The following is an 18,336-nucleotide window of genomic DNA, read 5'->3' as shown; positions in this document are numbered from 1 at the left end:
TGACGTCATTGACTGTCACCCTTTCTTTCTATCTAGAAATGGTGTCTTCCGTCTTGCTCCAATTAAGACAAATTTCACGACTCACAAATGTTGCAGCTACGTTCTATCATTCCTGTAAAAAGACTGAATTTTTTGTTCTTTTTTTTTTTTAATTTAGGTTTTTGGATAAAATACCTATTTTCTTGAAAGATTTCTTGAAAGAATAATTTCAAAAATTAATTGTTTTGTTTCGCAGCTACAGAAGAAGGCATTCGCACTACCCCTGTGAAATAGATTGGGTCTCTTATCTTCCATTAAACAACCAATGAGTAAAACTTGTTTGTTCCATACAATTGAAGAGTACGAATAAAGTATTGGTCGGCATAACCATTACCTTGTGGACGACTTAACTAGTTGCTGTGGTCGAGTTCTTTTTGGACGAGTTTACTGGGTAACCGAGACTACTCATGTGACGCCGTAAACTGGACTTTCTTCCTGTCTTCACGTCTTGAGCCATAAAGCGTTTTATATGTCTTACAAAACTTTAAAAAACTAAAATGACAGAGGAAAGAAATTTCCGACAGTATTATTATAAAAAGTGTGGATTTCGTCTGGAAGATGAGGTGGAAGAAAAAAAATCTGTTGAGATTCTGAGCTTGTTAAAAGAACCGTTTTTAGATGCCGATAAATTGAGACATTTCTGTCTACGTTTCTCTCTTCCGGCTATGTACAGATTGATGGTTTGGAAAGTTCTCCTAGGTAATTAAAGCATCAGAATCTCACTGAATTGTGTAATAATGATGTTTCAAACACGTGACTGTGATTGATTAATGCATGGTTATGCCTAGTTCAGCTCTGAACGTAGTTAGTTCTCATTACACTCGGCCTGGCTGTACGTTCAGGAACTCTCCCTGAACGGCCTTGTCCGTGGCGTTGTCGAAACTGAGATCTGCCCCAGTCAATCTTACTGGGCAACTTTTTACTGCTAATCGGTGATGGTGTGAATGATTGTACATTGTAAAGGAACATCTTAGTGAGAAAATAAGACCTTGCTTACCTCGCTAGGGTCAGTATAGAGACACAACACTTTGTTAAAAAATATGTCTCTGACTTCTAACCGACTTGGCGGCCAAAAAACCGAGGTCCCGTGTACACATTGGCGTGCATGTAAAAGATCCCTTGACAGTTGGAATTCGATATAAAAGTAAGCCGTAGTGCCGCTGTCCGGGCAAAATTTCCCTCATAGCACACTGTACGGCGTATACCCGTCTTCATTAGCCCAGTTCGGAGCAGAACTGTAGGACGTTAAACTCCATTTCATTTCATTTGTTTTCAGATACCATAATTACCGGTACGTAAATATGTATTGAATAAACAGTGTTTGAAACAGAATACAGGGGGTTGGATAGCTGAATGGTTAGCACGTGTGCGCTGTACCATAAAGTCTGTCATTGAGTCAACTGGTGTGGTTTTGAATCCCCGGTTGTACGTAGGATCGCCTGTCCAATCTCGTGGGCTTTCTCCGGGTCCTATGGTTTCCTCCTACTGCTAAAGACCCCTACGTGCTAGCAAATTATTAAAATAAAATTAAACCATATGTTAGTCCCGAAATGACCCAGTTTGGGTCGAGTGGACGTTAAACCACATTTCTCTCTCTCTCTCTCTTGAAACAGAATACCATAGTGGCATCGATTTCTCCTGACAACTGGACTTTAGAGAATACAGTTGCCCAATCTGATTAAATGAAATGAAATGGAGTTTAACGTCCTACTGCCAATCTGATTAAAATACAGATCTATATTTTGTTTCGTTTTTTTGTCCCCCGCCTTTCGAAGAAAGCAGGGGACTATTAAAATGGGTTCGTCCGTCTGTCTGTCCGTCTGTCTGTCCGTCACACTTTTTGGGACACAATAGCTCTCTTCCTAATTGAGCTAGAATGTTCAAACTTGGTGTATGTGTTTATTAGGTCAATGCCTTGATGGAGTTCGAAGATGAGCATTTTCCGCTTAGGGTAAGGAGAGATAAGCAATTTGATTGGTTGATGCTTTGGGACACGATAACTCTCTTCCTAATTGGGCTAGAATGTTCAAACTTGGTGTATGTGTTGATTAGGTCAATGCCTTGATGGAGTTCGAAGATGAGCATTTTCCGCTTAGGGTAAGCAGAGATAAGCAATTTGATTGGTTGATGCTTTGGGACACGATAACTTTTAATTGAGCTAGAATGTTCAAAATTGGTGTATGTGTTTATTAGGTCAATGCCTTGATGGAGTTCGAAGATGAGCATTTTCCGCTTAGGGTAAGCAGAGATAAGCAATTTGATTGGTTGATACTTTGGGGCACGATAACTCTCTTCCTAATTGAGCTAGAATGTTCAAACTTGGTGTATGTGTTGATTAGGTCAATGCCTTGATGGAGTTCGAAGATGAGCATTTTCCGCTTAGGGTAAGCAGAGATAAGCAGTTTGATTGGTTGATGCTTTGGGACACGGTAACTTTTGTTCTAATTAAGTGAGATTGATGAAACTTGGTGTATAGTTTCATTACAGTAATACCTTGACTAAGTTTGATAATGAGCATTTTCTGCTCAGGGTAAGCAGAGCGATACGCAATTTGATTGGTCGAGACTTTGGAAAACAATAACTCTCCTACTTTGATTGTTAGACTATAAGTAAAGATATACTGTTTGATTGTTCAATACTTTGTAAAAGATAATTTGTGATAAATTTATATGTGTCCTCTAATTATTTTCCTATTTCGGCGGGGGACATCAGCCTCACTGTTAGTTTGTTATACATTTGATGGCCTACACTACATGAAGATCTGGGGGGTTCGCATCAGAGGTCATATGAGCGTCTTTTGACCTTATGACGTCAGACATTGATTATTAACCAATCAGTGTTGACGTTTCTAGGGGTTCACTAACAGTTCCATGCAGAGCACGCCAAGAACTCGCCTTAACAGACCGTTTCATTGGCTAATTCCTCACATCAACTAGAACGCCTGTTATATAACAACTCTTCCAGATTCTAGTGTTGTGAAGACAAGTAAAACAAAATTTAGAACTATAAAAAACGAAATGAAATAGAATCTGCTTTTTAATTAGATTGGCAATATAATGCATCTTTAATCAGAGGATAAACATGAATCTATTTTTATTTCTTTAGGAATTTTACCAACAAGTCAAGATTCACATAAATTTGTAACAGATCAGAGAAATCAACAGTATAAAGATATCCACCATGGTTTAACGGTTTTACGTAGAATCTCTAGTCAAACACCGGAAGAAGAAATTCTCTTCAAGATGTATCTTTTAGACCAGGGTTGTCTCCCCTTTGAGGAAACTAATATGGTAAACTAGCAAAATACCCAGCGCTTCACCCAAGGCCCATCTCACCTGTGGCCCAAATTTGATGACCTAAATAGTCATGAGTGATGATGGTTAATTTGGTAACACACATGTGGGGATGGAGTGCAGCAATGAAGCATGATTCGCCCAGGGCCCAGGCCCAATTCGCTTGTGGCCTAAATTTGATGTCCTAAAAGATTCATGGGGTCATGCCGGTTATATGTACCACATATGTTGCAGTGGAGTGGGGTGACGAAGCGTGATGTTCGAATTTACCCACTTTGATGCTATCTCGATCCCAGAGATAACTTTACCCTTTGCTTATCTCTTGTAAAACTCGCTGACCATTAATCAGCGTGAAATCGGTTCCTTAGCTCCGCCCCCAGTGGCTACTTATTCGCCATTGTTAGAATGAAATGTTGCTGATTTCTTGACAATTAGGCAACGGTTTGTTGCATGAGTTACATATTAATGATCCTTGGAACATTTTCCACATCTTGACTTCAAAAAGTTCATTCCGATTTGATGATTTACCGGGAACTATTTTTAGCACACAATGCGAGTTTCTCAAGAATTGGGCAATGGTTTGTTGCATGAGTTGCATATTGATCCTTGGGAGCCTAAGATATTCTTAAGATGGCTGTGTGCCACATAAACTGATTCACATATTTTCATCTTTGCTACAATACATGTAGTTTCAATAATGAAATTTAAAAGTCATGTGTTTATTCTGGTGTTTTGTAGTTTCAATAATGAAATTTAAAAGTCATGTGTTTATTCTGGTGTTTTATAGAGACGTGATCCAAGATATAGTGGGTTTTTATCAATAGCCCGAGGGGTGTGTAGTTTAACGGATGATAGAATAGAACAATACTGGATCTCCACCAAATTCTTCTCCTATTTTCATCAGTTAGACGAAGATTTCCAATCAATGGTTAGTATACATATATATATATATATATAAATTTAACCAATCAATGATCAGTAGACATGTATAAATCAATGGTCAGTATACCAAAATAACCAATCATTGATTAGTATTAAATATAACCAATCAGTGTTTAATTTCTGTTTCAGGTTGATAAAACTGTGATCTGTTTAAAAAAAGAAGACTGTGATTTAAAGTTATTCCATCATTTGGAGCAGAATAATGTATTAGATTATCTCCCTTTAATAGACTGGTTTCGAGGTTGTTTTGGTGATGTCTTACCAGAAACATCATTTGAAAGGTGAAGATATTTTTAAAGAATTGCTTACGAAAATTTATAGAACATCATCTAACGCTTTATCTCTGGACTTCCTTGCAATAGTACTTCTGAAAGTGCCCCAAACTGCCCAAGTCACATGTATAGCTGCGGCACCCCTGAGAGAGACAGAGACAGTTTGTCACTAACCGCACAAACTTTCTTGTAAGGCGAGTGCAAACTTATTTCTTGGACATGATTACCCTTTCATATAACAAGGTTCGCACACTCCTTGAAACTCCTTGAAAATATTGGAAAAATGAAAATATGTTTTCCAGTACTGGGAAATCCTTGAAAAACATTATTACTCCTTGAAACTCCTGGAAAATTAACATTTGTGGTTTCGCTATATATTTTAAGAAAAAATACATTATGATGTAAAATTCTATACAGGGACTCCTGGAATCTAGTAATTAACTCCTGGAAAACTCCTGGAATTTTAAGTGTTCTGAATTGTGCACCTAATGATGGTATTTTATTTACAGGATCTGGGATAAAGTGATTGGTGGATCTCTGACTATTTTAATCTATGTTGCTGTTTCTATTTTTCTCACCTTTAAAAGACCGTTATTAAGTATGAACAATACAGATGATATGATCACATATCTTAAAAAGGTAAATCATTCTTTTATTTATATGTGCATGCCAGAAAGTCTCGGGTTGGGTGCCAGGTTAGTCCGAGAAATTTCCAGTGTGGTTTCCCCTTGTGTAGGATGGAGAGCTGGGCAAAGGCAGTGTCTAGTCTTTTGGATGGGACGAAAAAACAAGGTCCCATGTACTCATTGGTGTGCATTTACAAGAAGCTTTGACAGTTAAAAATAGAATTATTCAATTTGTTGGTCCCTAGTTTGTGTTTAGTGAATATTAAACTCCATTGCTCTGTACCCATTGGTGTGCATTTACAAGAAGATTTGACAGTTAAAAATAGAATTATTCAATTTGTTGGTCCCTAGTTTGTGTTTAGTGAATATTAAACTCCATTGCTCTGTTTAAAATGGAGAAGAATGTTGTCTTGAATCTACTTGTAATTACAAGGACTTTCAGCTTTATCTTATGCTGTGTACTAACCACACAATTCAGCCTAATATTTCTTTTTTTTTTGAGAGAGAGAGAGAGGGGGGGGGGAGAAGGAGGAGAGAGAGAAAGAGGTGGGGTCTAATTCCACTGACACAAAGTAGGTCATTTCTGGACTAAAATGGGTTTTTTAAAAAAAAAATTTCAATAATTTGCTTGTGCATAGGTTTTTTTTAGCAGTGGCAGGAATCCGGAAGAGGACCCAGAGAAAACCCATGAGGTTAGACAGGTGACTCAACTCCTTGTCATGTAGAAGCGGGAAATCAAAACCATGCCACTTGACTCGGTGACCAACCTTATGAGCCAATGTACGCCTGTTAACCATTTCGACACTTACCCCCCGCCCCCTTTTTTTTTGTAAGCCCATTATGAATGTGACTTGTTGTGACTAATTGTCATTTTTTATTTTACATTTTTAATGCAGATACCAACAGACTGTGGTGATAGAGTGGTCAACGATGCCCTGGAAACGTGGCAGAAAAATGGTGGTTATTTAATCCAACCAGACACAGACATACATTTAGATAAATCATTATGATAAATATATCTTACCAACAGTTCGCAGAAATTTCTGTTTTTACCTGTCTCGAGATGACACAAACAACATCATAGGTGAAACATGAAAGTATTTATTTAATTAATTCAACTTGTGAAGTTGTTTTGAGATGGATACTTACTCCATTTGAAAAATGTTACTTGTGTAAACTGGATTGAATGTAGATATACACATTGTCCAGGATAACATATACATGTGTAGCAACATCATTTTCAATAATTGCTCTCAGTTTTAACGACGTGTATAACAGTGTTGGTTGACTCTGAATCTTAATACAGTCCTATTAACAACCAGCTAAACAATCCTAAGTTTGAAAAAAACATCCTGAAATACAAGCTACTTATAGAAGAACAATTACTGAGTTATTAACATGCAACATTTTGACGAAGCCACAGTGACTCACAGAGTAAGGCATTGGCTCGCTAACATGGAAGTCACCTGTTCCTTCGCTGCGTTGGCCGAGAAAGTTCATCAGGATTTTCCAGCGTGGTTCCAACTTGCCAGTGATGCAGGACAGAGGGCCTGGCATGTGCATAAAAGAAACCTTGACAGTTGGAATTAGATATAAGAGTAAACCATACTGCCACTGCCCGGGCAAAATTTCCCTCAGAGCACTCCTTATGGCGTATGCCCGTCTTCATTAGCTCAGTCGGAGCAGAAAAGTAGGACGTTAAATATCATTTCATTTTATTTTCATTTCATTTTTTCTTTATCAAGTAATTGATACTAAATGCCAGTCAAAGAAATCCTGAACATGCCTGGGTTTAAAAAACATCCTGAAATACCTTGATCCATATTTTGGATTTTAGGTGACTAATTCCACATAAGTTAGATGGATGAGTCTGAATTTCAGATATTTTACTGCTTTATGATCAGTAGACCAATCTCATCCCTCTCACAAAGACAAAAGTTGTAGAGCTGTTTGCCAACATATATAACATGTACATTATTAGTTCATACCCAATCTATCAACTAGATATTGTTCTGTAGATAACATACCATGGTTAACGTACTCTTTTATGATTAGCAGACCAATCTTATCCCTCTCACTAAGACAAAAAATGCAGAGCTGTTTGCTAATATATATATTCTTAACATGTACATTCTCAGTTAATACCTAATGTGTCAACTAAATGTATATTAACATTCTTATGCAAATCATCAACTAGATATTGTACTTTAGATAAAGTACCTAACTCACATGCCGCTATGTATAATGAGGTATAAGAATGAGTTAATATTGGTATGTACTTCACACTGTATAGACAGAATGGTTACTGACTAGATATTGTATTTTATCTACATGACTTACATGTGGTTTAAAAGTTGTTTTGAGATGGATACTTACTCCATTTGAATAGACAGAATGGTTACTGACTAGATATTGTATTTTATCTACATGACTTACATGTGGTTTAAAAGTTGTTTTGAGATGGATACTTACTCCATTTGAATAGACAGAATGGTTACTGACTAGATATTGTATTTTATCTACATGACTTACATGTGGTTTAAAAGTTGTTTTGAGATGGATACTTACTCCATTTGAATAGACAGAATGGTTACTGACTAGATATTGTATTTTATCTACATGACTTACATGTGGTTTAAAAAAAACTTTCTGTATATTAACATTCATATGTAAATCATCAACTAGATATTGTACTTTAGATAAAGTACCTTCCTCACATGTATATTAACATTCATATCTACACGACTTACATGTTAAATAACTCTGTGCTTTTAAACACCTTCTGTATGTTAACATTCATATGTAAACAATCAACTAGATATTGTACTTTAGATAAAGTACCTAACTTACATGCATCGTTGGATTCTTACTACTCTATTTAGTGTTAATATCCGCATTGTTACTGACTAAATATTGTATTTTATCTACACGACTTACATGTTAAATAACTCTGTGCTTTAAAACACCTTCTGAACATTCATATGTAGGCTAAACAATCAACTAGATATTGTACTTTAGATAAAGTACCTTCCTCACATGCTGCGCTGTATTCTTACTGTCTTTAGTGTTAATATCCGCATTGTTACTAACTAGATATTTTATTTTATCTACATGACTTACATGTTATCTACAACAGTGAAATAACGGTGTACGGTTGCTATAACCTGTTGTATTAACACTCATGTGTAAATCATCAACTAGATATTGTACTTTAGATAAAGTACCTTCCTCACATGCTGCGCTGTATTCTTACTGTCTTTAGTGTTAATATCCGCATTGTTACTAACTAGATATTTTATTTTATCTACATGACTTACATGTTATCTACAACAGTGAAATAACGGTGTACGGTTGCTATAACCTGTTGTATTAACACTCATGTGTAAATCATCAACTAGATATTGTACTTTAGATAAAGTACCTTCTAGACATGCCATGTGTTGTATTGTACGAACCGTACAATAACACCTTTATTGAAAAAAAATACTTATAATTTCTTTATTCTTATTATGTACATCTACATGCAAACAATCAACTAGATATTGTACTCTAGATAAAGTACTAAACATACATGCTACATGTGGTATTTTATGATTATAACCTGAAATAGGAGGATTTAGCTTTAATATATTTTATCTTTTCATCTGATTCAGTGTCTGATAACCTACAATAATCTAGAGGTGTTTGACCATCTTCTCTCTTAACATTTACATCTAGATGTTAATTATCAACTAGATATTGTACTCTAGGTAAAGTACCACGCATACATGTACATCTAGATGTTAATTATCAACTAGATATTGTACTCTAGATAAAGTACCACATAGTATTGTATTATTATTTCAATGATATATAGTAATTGAACCGGGATATATACAGGTCGCAATTCTATGGAATACCATTTTCCTGAAGCAACGACTGCAAGTTTTACAACATCTGGACGTTGCTATATTACTTTATAATTCCCGAACTTTTAGCTACGTTATCTGCAGACACGTAAACAGTAGTGTCCAATCAGAGGTTGTGACATAGCGACCTCCACGGAAACCTTGACATTGAACGAACCTTGAGCTTTGCAACTCGATTATCACATGTAGACATTTCAGATGAAGAACGTGAAATATGGTATTGGCGATGATGATTGGGCGAATACCCAATCGAAATTAGTGCCGAAATATGCAGGGTATTACGTGACGACCTTGATAAGATGTACATAGTTAAAGCTAGATCAAGCCTTCTATTGAAGATGATGGAATACATGTGCTGTTCATTATTGAGCGACATTTCACTGCTTGATAAAGGCAAGTGAAGCCTAATTAAAACATCATTCAGTAATAACCAGTAATTGTATTCCTCAGAATTGTTCCCTGTATATAAGATTGTATTATTAAAACTATCGATACCTGTCCACAGATTTCCCCCCAAAAAACTTTTATTATCAAAAAAAAAATTCACACCTAAATATATATTATGACATTTCAATTTTAAATTTCAAATTAACAGAAATTTATTAATAGTTTGCGTGAGTTCTTCTCTAAGATCAAAATATTGTACTGCTTGGGTAGGAACATCTTTTTTGCTCTCGGGCCATCCATTGAGTATAAGAGTTTTTAACTTCTTGTAATGCTGTATCTTTCCACGTTTCACTGGCTATTTGATCATGACAACTATTAGCTAAAGTATCTACTATACAAACCATTAGTTCTTCGTCTTCCATCTCTGGATCTGTTTTATTTTCTGACAACCGTTTTAAGCAATCGGCTAATCCAATAGATTTGCCTTTTGTATAATTTAAAGTAAAATGATATGGATGTAATTTTAACATCATTCTCTGAATTCTCATCTGAATCGGTTTTCGAAATAAACGCTCTAATGGTTTCTGATCACTTTCAATTCTAACATCTTTCTTCCCATATATCAACTTGTGAAATCTGGAGCATCCAAAAACTACAGCTAACATTTCTTTCACTATCTGAACATACTTTTGTTCTGTTACCGTTAATGATCTGGATGCATATGCAATTATTCCATCTTCTTGTATAATTGCTGCTCCTTATGCTTTGGTTGATGCATCTACACTAAGTAAAACTGGTTTGGTCAAACCGTAATATTCAGACTGGCGCTGAAATTAAGGCTTGCTTGATTTTTTTTCATATGCGTCTTTTTCATCTGAACCCCATGTCCATTCTGGGTTGGTTTTCAATTCGCGTAATGGCGCATTTATATGGCTTAAATTTGTTCCAAATTTAGAAACATAGGCAATCATGCCCATAACGGTTTCTAACTCGTATATGGTTTTCTGGATCTTTTTTGATTAACGATGGAATCGATGCGTGTAGGTAATGGTTTCAATCCCTTTTGCGTTAGTATATGTCCTAAGTAATTTACTTCTGTTTGCCCTAATTTGGTTTCTGTGGACTGAAATTTAAATTATGTTCAAGTCTATTGTTATGTTCTTCAATGATTGTACCATGTACTAAAACATCATCCATCATGATTTTTACATCATTTAAATCTCCAAAAAGTTATTGCATCGCTCTCTGAAATACTCTAGGTGCACTACTGATTCCCAAAGGCATTTGAAGATGTCTATATCTACCAAAAGGTGTATTAAAAGTTGTATATTTTGAACTATTATCTGATAATTTAATTTGGTAAAAACCCATATTTGCATCTAAAACACTAAAATATTTGCTGCCTTTTAATTTTGTAACAATATCATCAATATAATTTAAAGGAAAAGCTATAGGACATTACAGAATGGTTACTGACTAGATATTTTATTTTATCTACATGACTTACATGTTAAATAACTCTGTGCTTTTAAAAACCTGTCTGTATATTAACATTCATATGTAAACAATCAACTAGATATTGTACTTTAGATAAAGTACCTTCCTCACATGCCGCCTTGTATTCTTACTACTATCTCGAGTGTTAATATCAGATTCTTTACTGACTAGATATTTTATTTTATCTACATGACTTACACCTGATTTACAACAGTGAAATAACTGTGTGTGGTTTAAAAAAAAACTTTCTGTATATGAACATTTATGTGTAAACAATCAACTAGATATTGTACTGTAGATAAAATACCTTCTAGACATGCCACGTGTTGTATTGTACGAACCGTACAATAACACCTGTATTGAAAAAAAATACTTATAATTTCTTTATTCTTATTATGTACATCTAGATGCAAACAATCAACTAGATATTGTACTGTAGATAAAATACCTTCTAGACATCCCTCGTGTTGTATTGTACGAACCGTACAATAACACCTTTATTGAAAAAAAATACTTATAATTTCTTTATTCTTATTATGTACATCTAGATGCAAACAATCAACTAGATATTGTACTCTAGATAAAGTACTAAACATACATGCTACATGTGGTATTGTATGATTATAACGCGAAATAGGAGGATTTAGCTTTAATATATTTTATCTTTTCATCTGATTCAGTGAATGATCCCCTACAATAATCTAGAGGTGTTTGACCATCTTTATTCTTATTATGCACATCTAGATGCAAACAATCAACTAGATATTGTACTCTAGGTAAAGTACCACGCATACATGTACATCTAGATGTTAATTATTATACTCTAGATAAAGTACCACATAGTGTTGTATTATTCTTTCAGTGATATATAGTAATTAAACTGGAATATAAACAGGTCACAATTCTATGGAATACAATTACTGCTCATTACTGAGCGACGCTTCACTGCTTGATCAAGCCTAATCAAAACGTAGCTCAGTAATAAGCAGTAATTGTATTTCATAGAATTGTGGCCTGTATATGGGATTATGTTATTATTAAGGTCGCTACCTATCCATAGATTTTCCCCCAAAAAAACTTTTATTATAAAAAAAAATTAATTTTGCTGATAACAACACATTTTTATGTTGTTTCTTTTTTTTTTCATATGTATAGATGATTAAAATTTCCTGAACTTTACTCTTTTTTTTTTGATATTTCTGAAAAAAAAAATGTAAATTATTACAGCATAAAAAAAAATTATAATCACATTAGCCCAATTCTAAAACATTTACTCTGGTTACCTATTTCTTATAGAATTGATTAAATGTTTGAACAACTTAGCACCTGTTTATTTATCTGAACTCTTAAATATGTATGCATCATGGCCATGTTTAAGTTCTTCAGATGATATTTTTCTTTAAAGTCCAAACCTTTACATTTTTGGTAAAGATCTTTTAGTGTTCAGGCACCTGATTTATGGTGTAAGTTAACCATATGACATCATCTCCTGTTATAAATGTTAAGAGACCTACTTTTAAGAACAAAATCAAAAATCATTTATTCCTTCAATCTTTTAAGATAAACATGCATATATATATATATATTGCAGTTTACATCGATTCTTGTGTTGTCTTAGTATTTTCAAATCCTTGATGATGCAGCTACCAAAGCAATGTTTTGTTCCACACGTGTATCATGTAGCACCATGGGTCTTTGTAGCACCATGGGCCTTTCTGTCAGACGTGGAGAGCGGGAGATGTCAGACCGGTCACCACATCTTACATACGACCCATGCATCTTTTCTTACTAAATATTTCTGCAGCCTTGTGGTCGTCTAGAATTTGTCTCTAGCTGTCTTTGCTTCTCCTTCACGTTGTGGGTTTGCTTCTTACTGCTTTCTTAAGACGTTTGCCTTCCCCAGTTATAACAATGCAACATTTTATATAGCATAGCCGAATATATGTATACAAGCATAGCACAGATTACAATACTAGCTAAAACCATTTCTCCACCCTAGCCAGCCTCGCGGCTGTCTAGGAACTCAGATGGAACCTCTCTGGAATCTAATGGAGTTCTGTTTCAAATAAATATCTTATATAGCACTCACGTATATCGCGCATAACAGAGCGTGTTCATGGCCATGAACTTGTGTAATTAACAAAATGATTGGTTTAATTAAACCCAATGACGCAATAGTACTTTTCCTTTCACACGTGCTCTCTGTGGTATTTTATAGACACATATTTTGGCTAAATAACTCTTTTTTTTATATAACAATATGTCATTTATATATACCCTAAGTTGATTTAAGTACACACTATATATAATATATTTGTGAATATGTTTGAAACTCCTAACTTGCCAAATATATTAATTAATGAAATATACAGCTATCTTATTTCTCTATTCTTTGTCTATACATTTAAAAACAATGTCGCCACGACGATATTGCTACATCTTTTGTCAGACGTGGAAAGCGGGCACACCCTAAAACCGGTCGCCACATCCTACGTATGACCCATGCATTCTTTTCTTACTACATATCTTAGTAGCCTTGTGATCGTCTAGTAATTTCACTTACCGTCTTTTGCTTCCCCTTCACGTTGTGTATTCTCTTCTTCTTATCTATGTCAGTAAGTTAAGACTTTTGTCTTGCCAGGAATAACAATGCAACAGTTCCTTTTTACATTTTATATATTAAGCTGGTTACATATGGTACAATGCATAATATAATAAAGTCATTCTCTCAAACCCCATCCAGCCAGACTCGCCCCGATTTTGCTATATCATATGGTCTAGGAACTCATATGTAATCTACGGAATCTAATGAAAATCTGCCTTAAAGGCTTGCCAGGATTTCTTTTATAGCACCCATATGGACACCACACACAGACTAATCTATTCATGACCCTGGACCTGTGCAATTACTGAGATGATCGGTTACTTAAGTCAAATAATGCAATTAATAAATTTCCAATCACGTGTGATCTGGTGATTTTTTTCTTGACACATAAAACAGCTATGTTTTGATTCTATAACTCTTTTTATATGTCAACCTGTCACTCATTTTTAGTACAATTAGCCAAAGACATTAATTAATACAATATAATGCCATCATTATAGAGAAATTCTAGCAATATTGCTACAATCAACTAGCTTTACAAATTCATTCACAACTGGTTGTAGTGTACTAAAATTGGGTCTCTGCAAAGCAGAGAAGAATTTTGTAAATTGTAACACCGTACATGTATGTCTTTTGTATGTATTTATATTGAAAGCAAAAATGTAATAAAAATTACTGAAAAAAACTAACAGATATTTTTATTTATTTTTTTATTTTTTTTTTTTTTTGGTGGAAAAAATGTATGGTTAATAAATTAAAATAAAACATTGGCGGAAACAAATGGAACCCAGAGTGAGCACTGGGCATATATGTTGCAATTTATATAGATTCTTGTGTTGTCTTAGTATTGTAAAGTATAGGTATATGTGGAAGGGTGGCTATAACAATCTTTTGTAAAAATAAATAAATGGAAGATAAAATTAAAAAACTTATGATATTGTCATTAATGGTCATCATTCCGATGAGACGAAAACCCGAGGTCCCGTCTATACATTGGTGTGCATGTAAAAGATCCCTTGGCATTTAGAATTCAATATAAGAGTAAGCCATAGTGTCGCTGCCTGGGCAATATTTCCCTCATATAGCACGCTTTATGGCGTATGCCTGTCTTCATTAGCCCCGTCGGAGTAGGACGTTGAACCCCATTACATTTCATTTCATTCTGATTTTCCTGTATATCAGGGGGGTTGGATGGCTGAATGGTTAGCGTGCGCGCGCTGTATCATAAAGTCTGTCATTGAGTCGACTGGCGTGGTTTCGAATCCCCGGTTGTACGTGGCAAGGAGTAGGGTCGCCTGTCCAACCTCGTGGGTTTTCTCCGGGTCCTCCGGTTTCCTCCCACTGCTAAAGACCCCTACGCGCATGCGAATTATTGAAAAAAAAATAAACCATATGTTAGTCCCGAAATGACCTAGTTTGTGTCGAGTGGACGTTATACCCCATTTCTCTCTCTCCTGTATATTAAATATAAGATTTAGATAAAGAGCTGATCGTTCTTGCTATAATAGTTAATGCAAAATTAATTTTGAAAATTTCATTCAAATTATTTTATAGTCTGAGGCAGGTCATCACTGTTTGAACGATTGACAATATGTTGTAGATATTGTTTATTACTGTATCACCGTTCACATGCTTTATTTCATAATGTATGAATCTATGATTGAATTGTTGTCAGTTGTGTTCACTGCCAGTTGCAGACTATGTAATCCTGTCGTGAGAAGCACAATCATACAGATGTAACAAGGCAAAGTCAATTCATATAAATATTGTGTAGCATATCCGGGATTTCCCAGAGTGTCAGCGAATTTAATAGGGTATGTGCAAATTCTGAAATTGGGGTAGGGGTTGGAAGCCAAAGTCTACGAGAACACAAAAGAGGTGGTTCGTGGTTCGGACACGTCGTAGGCATAGGAAAAACACAGTTCTGGACTGCCTGACAGGGGTGGCGCTTGTCGGATTAACAAGCAAAGTGTGTCTAGTCGTTCGGATGAGATGATGAAAACATGGGTCCATCTGTTGACATTATCCACGGACAAGAACCATTAACAGTTGGAATGCGATGAGGTGTATGCGGAAACGACACTGTCCTGGGTAAAATTCTCCCCATATTATCGGTAAACATTGAAATATAAAATAACATATGTTAGTCTCAAAATACCGAGACATTAAACCCCATTCTATTTGAATAAACTCCATCCCATTCTATTCCAATAAACCACACCCCATTCCATTCCAATAAATCACATCACATTTCATTCATTCCCATCCCATTCCATTCCAAGAAACCCCATCCCATTCCAATAACCCATTCCATTCCAAACCAGCGACTGCCAGTCAGGATACGCCCACATTTTGCAAGAGATGGATAGAGAACAAGCTAAAAACAAACGCGATTTTTTGTACAATCAGGGTAATAATCCAGAAAGTTATCGTCTGAAATGCGCAAATATCAAAAGGGACCGAGAACCTTGGTATAAAGATGTGTTTTAAGTTTCATCAAAATCGGATAAAAATTGTGACCTCTAGAAGGTCCATAACCTTCGTATTACAATATTTTTACACCATTTGCGTACAAAGAAAGACCATTTTGTTGGGCAGTTTCATTTCAACTTTCCCGAAATTCGAATTCATCCTTCATTATGGTGGAATGGTGATATATTTTTAAGGTGGGGAAAAAAATTCAGAAATATGCACGAATATCGAAAGGAACCAATATCATTGGGTTATAAACATGCATTTCAAGTTTTATCAAAACCGGATCAAAATTGTGACCTCTAGAGGGTCCACAACCTATTTGCGTACGAGAGGCGGCCATTTTGTCCGGCAGTTTTGGCCCGATTTTCACGAAATTCGAACTCAACCAACATTACGGTGTAACGGTGATATATTCAAAGGTTTTTTTTTTTTTAAATCGGATAACAATTGTGACCTCTAGAGGGACCACAAGCTAAAACGTGATTTTTGGTACAACCAGGTTCTATAATCCATGAAGTTATGATCCGATACATGCCAATATCGAAAGGAACAGAGATCTGTGGGAGATCAAAATCGGATAAAAATTATGACCTGTAGAGTGTGCACAAACAAATTGTGGACCGACGGATTGATGTCCGGACGGACAGGGGCGACGAAATAATACGTCCACATGAAAATGTGGGCGTATAAAAATTACATCACATTCCAATAAATCACATCACATTCTAAAAGAAAACCATTCTGTTTCATTAAACCCCATCCCCATTTCATTCCAATAAACCCCATCCCGTTCCAATAAACCCTATCCTATTCCAATAAACCCCATCCCCAATCCAATAAACCCTATCCCATTAAATAAACCCCATCCCAATTCCAGTAAATCACATCCCATTATATAAACCCCATCCCATTCCAATAAACCCCATCCCCATTGTATTACAATAAACCGCACTCCATTACAATAAACTCCATCCCCATTCCAATAAACCCCATCATCATTACAACAAACCCATTCCATTCCAATAAACCAGGGGGGTTGGATGGCCGAATGGTTAGCACGCGCGCGCTGTATCATAAGGCCTGTCATTGAGTCAACTGGCGTGGTTTCGAATCCCCGGTTTTACGTGACATGGAGTAGGGTCGCCTGTCCAACCTCGTGGGTTTTCTCCTCCCACTGCTAAAGACCCCTACGCACAAGCAAATTATTGAAATAAAATTAAAACCATATGTTAGTCCCGAAATGACCTAGTTTGTGTCGAGTGGACGTTAAACCCCATCTCTCTCTCTCTCTCTCTCTCTCTCTCTCCAATAAACCACTCCCCAATAATCCCTCTCCCATCCCATCCCATTGTCGCCGATATATGTGTCGGTTCCAGAGAAAATTGAAGTGATCAAATAGTAGCCTCGCCCTTGTAATCCAGTTAAGGCAAGTGTAATCCAGTTGGAACAGAAATTTTAATCAGATATATAGGTTACCTCTAGCTTACCCAGAGACACAAAGCACGGAAAAGAGAGAGAGGGAGAGAGAAATGGGGTTTAACGTCCACACGACACAAACCCTGTCATTTCTGGATTAACATGTGGTTTAATTTTATTTCAATAATTCGCTTGCGCGTAGGGGTCTTTAGCAGTGGAAGGAAACCGAAGGACCCGGAGAAAACCCACGAGGTTGGACAGGCGACCCTACTCCTTGTCACGGACAACCGGGGATTCGAAACCAAGCCAGTTGACTTAATGACAGGGTTTATGATACAGCGCGCGCGTGCTAACCATTCGGCCTTCCACCCCCCCCCCCCCCACACACACACACACACAAAACACGGAAAAACGTGAACAGATCTTTATGAATAAGTCATAATGTTATTACACAGTTTTTGTAAAATTATTATTTTTAATGCAACCGAGGTATTTTCATTACAATGCACATTGTCTTCACGGTATTCAAAAGTTTGTATCTCGGTTATACAGTGAGCAGTTCAGATAGTTGCCTTCAAAATTGACTGCAATCTAATTAAAATACAGATCTATATTTCATTTCGTTTTTTATACCTTCGATGGCCTACACTTCATGAAAATCTGATCAGTTGTACTGGAAGGTCACGTCAGGGGTCGTACGAGCGGCTTTTGACCCTATGACGTGAGACATTGATTATTCAATCAGAGTTGATGTTTCTAGTTGTTAACCCACAGTTCGGCGCATCGCACGCCAAGAAGTCGTCGTAACAGATCATTTTATTGGCCAATTCCTCACATTAACTAGAACGCCTGTTATATAATAACTCTTATCCTAGT

The 18,336-nt window shown here is 36.0% G+C and overlaps 1 protein-coding gene across 1 annotated transcript; it reads left to right on the top strand.

The window, feature by feature from the left end:
• Positions 1–460: 460 nt before the first annotated feature.
• LOC126824954 (TBC1 domain family member 7) lies at positions 461–14,562 on the top strand. The gene is made up of 6 exons (XM_050554416.2): positions 461–738; positions 3,145–3,329; positions 4,120–4,260; positions 4,404–4,555; positions 5,056–5,185; positions 6,069–14,562. The coding sequence occupies exons 1-6, from the start codon at positions 537–539 to the stop codon at positions 6,180–6,182; spliced, it is 924 nt and encodes a 307-aa protein (XP_050410373.1). The 5' UTR covers positions 461–536; the 3' UTR covers positions 6,183–14,562.
• The last annotated feature ends 3,774 nt before the right edge of the window (positions 14,563–18,336 follow it).

Source organism: Patella vulgata, chromosome 6, assembly GCF_932274485.2.
Source record: "Patella vulgata chromosome 6, xgPatVulg1.2, whole genome shotgun sequence".
In the NCBI taxonomy this organism is placed as follows: domain Eukaryota; kingdom Metazoa; phylum Mollusca; class Gastropoda; family Patellidae; genus Patella; species Patella vulgata.
Note: the sequence above shows the minus strand (reverse complement) of the source record. Positions and strands in the feature narration are given on the sequence as shown.

Coding starts and splice junctions, on each gene's coding strand:
- LOC126824954 (XM_050554416.2), top strand. CDS start 537: ATGACAGAGGAAAGAAATTTCCGACAGTATTATTATAAAAAGTGTGGA. Junction 739..3,144: donor GGTTTGGAAAGTTCTCCTAG/GTAATTAAAGCA, acceptor TTATTTCTTTAG/GAATTTTACCAACAAGTCAA. Junction 4,556..5,055: donor CCAGAAACATCATTTGAAAG/GTGAAGATATTT, acceptor TTTTATTTACAG/GATCTGGGATAAAGTGATTG.